This window comes from Python bivittatus, unplaced genomic scaffold, assembly GCF_059951505.1.
Source record: "Python bivittatus isolate LINGU-HERP-01145 unplaced genomic scaffold, Pbiv_v1 ctg000480_np1212, whole genome shotgun sequence".
In the NCBI taxonomy this organism is placed as follows: domain Eukaryota; kingdom Metazoa; phylum Chordata; class Lepidosauria; order Squamata; family Pythonidae; genus Python; species Python bivittatus.
The window spans coordinates 45,771,617-45,777,007 of NW_028277075.1; the positions used below are offsets into that span (position 1 = coordinate 45,771,617).

At 40.9% G+C, this 5,391-nt stretch overlaps 1 protein-coding gene across 1 annotated transcript; it reads right to left on the minus strand.

Annotated features, from left to right (window-relative positions):
- Positions 1 to 251: 251 nt before the first annotated feature.
- On the minus strand, positions 252 to 1,325 carry FANCF (FA complementation group F). The gene has a single exon (XM_007440348.3). The coding sequence runs from the start codon at positions 1,317 to 1,319 to the stop codon at positions 252 to 254; it is 1,068 nt and encodes a 355-aa protein (XP_007440410.3). The 5' UTR covers positions 1,320 to 1,325.
- Between the last annotated feature and the right edge of the window lie 4,066 nt (positions 1,326 to 5,391).

Sequence of the window (5,391 nt, forward strand, 5' to 3'; positions counted from 1 at the left end):
AAACTATAAGTGGAAAATTAAAATGCAGTTTAGTTACATGCACAACTTGGAGTGGTAAAAAGTTGCAGTAAGAATTAAGAACACAGTCCTAGTTTCACTTAACAAAAACACCTTTCAATTCAGTGCTACAACTAAAGAATTAGACACTGGGAACCCTACAATTTAGAAGTGTACCTTATAATTTGGAAACTGCACATCAAAATGAGGCCAAATGAGCTTGAAATAACAACGGGTTTAGATGTTTCTTCTTTCTACATTTTTAGATGTTTTGGCTTGGTCTTCACAGCAGATGAGGAAATAAGTCTTCCAGGTTTTGACTCACAAGCAAGCGTCTCCATGTCAAGTAGGAGGTCAGTCCACACGCTTAGACCTCGGACTTCGAAGTCCCCATCCCTGGCTTTTAGCTGTTTTATCTGGGACTGGACTGCACTGCCCAGTGGCTCTGGCTTCTGGTAAAGGCAGAGGGCACGTTCCTGCAACTCCTGCCAAGATACTTCACCCTTTTTTAGACCACTGGTTTGCCACTCCCCATTGACAGGGTTGTAACTGAGACAACTTCCCCAGGTAGACAGGATGCTTAAATAAGGGTCAAGTAGTTCGGGATAACAGATGCAAAGCAAAGCCAAACTTGGGGCAGGCAAGAGGCGGCAAAATGATGACAAGCGAGCTGGGTCTCCCAGGAGCAGCCAAGGGAGCAGCAATACTTTGGCTTCCACTTCCCAGCCAGGCTCCAAAAGAGCTGCAGCCACTACCCTGTAGAACATGGGGCCATAATGCAAATGATCCATGAGGGCCCAGGAAGCCTGATTTTGGTCTCTGTCATTCTCTCCCTGACCTTGTAACTCTAAAAGCAGCAGCTGAGCCTGTGTTCTCACTGGCAGGATTTCTTGCTGCTCAGCACTGGCTGTTTGCCTCAAAGGAGATCCCAAGTGATGAAGGAGAAGTTGGGAGGCAGCTCTGCGTCTTGCCAGAAGATTCACAAAGGAATCCTCCTGGCCAGCTTCAGGGAAAAAGAGGCCACCAAAAAGGAGATAGCGGGTGGTAGAGGGCAGGGCCTGGTTCTCCAACAGTGCCAGCCCTAGCAGCTCTGGACAGTTCCTCAGTTGATCTAAGCTGACCAGGCCTTTCTGACGCAAATGATGCTTCAAAGTGTCGCAGAGGCTGGGCTTGGCCTGGAGTTGGCTGTGAAGCTGCTGGAAGAAGCATCCCCAACTCAAAACTCGCATCAGCATTGTGGGATCCCAGCCTTGCACCAGGCCTGAGCGAGAGGCCACCAAAAGGCGAGACAGCTGCTCAGTTCGCAAGACCAGTGTCTCCATGACAACGGGCCCAACAACAAAAGATGGTGAAGTTTTCCCCTGTTCTTGGTGCCCCAGTTTGAGGGAGTAGGAAGTAGATCTTCTGGGTATCACTCTAACCAATCAGCACCCAGCTTTTCCACGACTGCTATTGGGCAACGAAAAGCACTCTCTCTCTCTCCCTCAGCTCCTATGTACTACAAGTTTAGACTTCAGAAAATCCAGGCAGAGGCTCATAGCAGAAGCTCCCTTTTCACTTTGCACAGTGTTATTCAGCAGCTTCCCACACTTGATGTCTTTCAGATGCATTGAACTTTAACCCCCGTCATTTCCTATTTGCTTGCTCACATTAACTGAGAATTATGGGAGTTGAAGTCCACAAATCCGGACAGCACCAAGTTGGAAAAGGCCATGTGTCTGTTCAGTAGGATGTTCTCAGGTAGAAGTATATACTCTAAACTAGAAGGCATAGGAAAGTTTGATACGGGGCAATTCAGTATTTATTTCATGCTTACCTTTCAGAGTAATTGATAGTAGCTAATGATACAGAATTGAGAACTTTCTTCCCATACAAATGCCTCCAAGGTTCTGGTGGATTGTTGTACAAAAGGTAATCAGCTAGGGAATAATGAGAGCTTTGCTTTGAAATAAATCCTTGCTCTACAGAGTGGTGAAATAAATTGATTTGCTGCCTGGGGGGCTTTGATAAATCATTTGCAATTTGAATTGGGCTATAAACAACTTTGAGGGGGGAGCAACAGCAACAACATCCCCATATACTGCAATAGAAAATAACTGAAAGAAAAACACTGCATCAGGCAGCAGACTGCTGTGGACTATAGGTAATGGGGTTTAAAAATAGGACCAGAAAGCTACCAAGTCAGATTAGCTCCCTGACTTCTCATCAAGCATTAACAATTTTCTGCTGCTCAGATTGAACAAGGTACAGAATAGATTTAATGTTATGTTTGTTTTATTTTATCAGTCACAATGAACGTGCAAAGCAGAGTTACAAACTAGTACATGAGAAAAAAGAGGCCTCTGTGGCCATGGGTGTTTCAGACTTCTGTATCCCTTTTGGATGGACGTTTATATTCTCTGTCTCCCCCTCCCTTTAATTTACCTTTTGTGGCGTTGTCTTTGAAGTCCCATCAGCAGTAACACTGACGTTGCCTTGGTTGTCTGAAGTTGATTCCCCCCATGTGGTGCCTTCCAGGTGTGTTGTGATTACAGCTCTGGGATTCCCAGCCATCTTATGGAAAACTAATTTAGAATCCTGAGAAATAGTAGCTAAAAGCAGGAAGGGAATTGTTTTTCTGTAGAAAACACATTTCACGTGTAATGTAGTGCATTGTAATGTAGGCCGGAGCCAAATGGGAAGGGCAGCTATTTTCTCTCTGCCATCCTCTTTCTTCCCACCCAGTGGAATAATGGGAAAGCAGTAAATTGCTCTTGCCAAAATCTGAAGGGATTGCTTACTGAGGGCTTTGAGCCAAGAGCCAAAAGTTGCATATCTTTCCTAAAAGAGTTATGGGGACAGTTTGTGATGCAGCTTCCATTGATGCTGTTGTTGCTTTCCTCCTCTTCCTACTGTATTTGTTATTTGTGCACATTGCCCTGTAAAAAGGGAGAGGGAGAAGGCCTTCTCAGTGGGACTCTTTCCATAGGCCCATTGCTTTTAAAATATTTATTGTATATTTATTTACATTTGTTCATATAGCTTGTGCACCACTTTAGGAAATTATCCTGAAAGCCAAAAGGTAGAATATAAATTGCAGAATGTTCTTGGAGATAATCTGGTCCAATCTTATTCCAGTGCGTGAATCTACTACTACACCATCCCCAGCAGATGTTCGTTTAAGCTCTTTCAAGTACCTCTAGCAAAGGACAGTCCACCACCTCCCACGGCAGTCTATTTCACTGTTGCAACATCTCTTACGGTGAGGATTTTTTTTTCCTGATGTCCAATTTAAATTGACTTCCTTTTAATTTAATTCCATTATTTTTTGTTCTGGAATGTCTCTGAACAATTTTGCCTTCTCTTCTACATGAGAACCCTTCATATAGTTGAAAACAGATACCTTGCCTTCCCACAGTCTTTTCTTCTCCAGGCTAAACATACCCATTGCCTTCAACAGTACCCCATATGTTTTTCCTCCCGAAACTAACAACTTCAGAGTTAGTGGTCTTTAAAACAAAATCTTGGCTTTTGTTAGATTTGAAATGATTAAAGGTAAACAAGTGTGGTGTGTCTGCTGAGTTCTTCCTGATCAGTCAGCCAAAGAATAATTCATTTAGAATGGTCTTGAAATGAAGTTGACTGGAGAACTAGGATGGAATCTTTTAGTGTCTGGGTGTAAAACAAAGGAGAGGGATTCACCTGGTTTTTAAATTATAATTTACATTGAAATTGGATATATGTATTATAAACACAAAATCCAACGTAGGAGAATTATGAATAAAGCAGCTGGTGTAGCATCATCCAATAACAGTCTGAGAAATCAGCAGAGTTTTCTTCAGTGGCAGCTCGTGAGTGGAGTATTTTTTCCCCCTTAGAAACTGAATCAGCAGTTTACCACATTCTTTGCAGAGACGCACTTGGCAGTTTAAATTTTGAAAAGGGAGAAATCTTAGAGCTTAAAGGTTTAAGTTTAACTACTCTATAGACATCCTGGATGGGTTTTGGGGATCTATTGTGTTGGTCTGAGAAGTTGATGCCCCATCAAGCCTGCTGTAGGTGTCTGTTTTTTTTCCACTGGACTTTACTTGTGTGATTAATTTCAGAATGAATATTATGAAGATTCCATACATTTTCTAGTACCCCCTCTTCCAGAGTAAGCTAAATATATTAGCATTAACCTTGGATTTCTTAACACTCAAGGAAAAAAGGGAGTGCATTAATACTATTTACTGAATAGTGTCTGAACATTCTTATAGCCCTGACTACTTTGATTATTTTTATGCCTACTCACAGATTTTTGAATATCTCATAATCTAAATGTCCTGTTACTTCATAGGTATGTTAATAGCATCTCTAATTATGTGTGCATGCTCATGCACTCTCACCCACCCACCTATAGACACAAAAGACATCTTTGTTTCATTAATATGCAATACGTTTCTAAATGTCTGTTGTTTCCATTTTCATTCTCTAAGCTTTTTATTATGGATTCTTCCACCACATTTCTTATTATTCTCTCAGTCTTTCCTTTGCGGCATAGCTAAGTTTTCCAGACATATCACCTGAAATGTCCTGGGAGAATTTACATTAAAAAAAATAAAATAAAGCCAAAGAAATGAAAACCATTGGGTTTTTTCCCCTCCCAGTCTTTCTAAGTCTTTATTGGCTCTTTTTTTGCTTGGGAACTCAACATTTCATATAAACATTTATTCAATGGGACAAATATACAGAGCAAAGGAATGGTTGAAATCATATCAGCTGGTGTATGTTTTGTGACTTAAGTGAATATTCTAAATTTGATGGCAAGAACTGTATGCTAAACTCATTAACCTTAAAAAGGGCATTATGTGCACAGATCCTCACGCATCCAGGAGAGTGTTCTGTGCTGAATCATCCAAATGGCTGAATCATGCTAATGCACAATTTGAGAAAGATTTTATCTCCTTGAGGGAAAATAAAAAGTGCTTTTCCTCAAGGAGATAAAATCTTTCTTAAATTTGAAACATTCAAAGAGGCATTTTATCATTTTTATACCAAGATTTCTGAAACAAAAGAGGTTGTGTGAACCAACATGACAAAAGAATTAAATTTTATCTTCAAGCATAGATCTGTCATAGTCATATCTAAAGCTGGAGTTATTGTGCAATCTAAGCCAAAGGAACAAATGTAGGATTTTTGTTCTTCACATCCTCTGCTCTTTTCTTGGATGAAATGGGGGGGTGAGGGAGAGAGAGAGACTTAAGAGTGATGATAGTGGGAAATAGTGGGAAATTCTGTAGCTCTATCATGCAGGGTTAGTTTCTGAAGACATGACTGTCACCAATATGTATAATTTGGGCCATAATTACAAGTGACTAGGCTTTTTTTTCATCCTACTGTTTTTCCTATATGTGCAGAGCATAGGTTTTTGTT

Bases quoted from the DNA above. Each gene is read 5' to 3' on its own strand.
- FANCF (XM_007440348.3), bottom strand. From the start codon at position 1,319: ATGGAGACACTGGTCTTGCGAACTGAGCAGCTGTCTCGCCTTTTGGTG.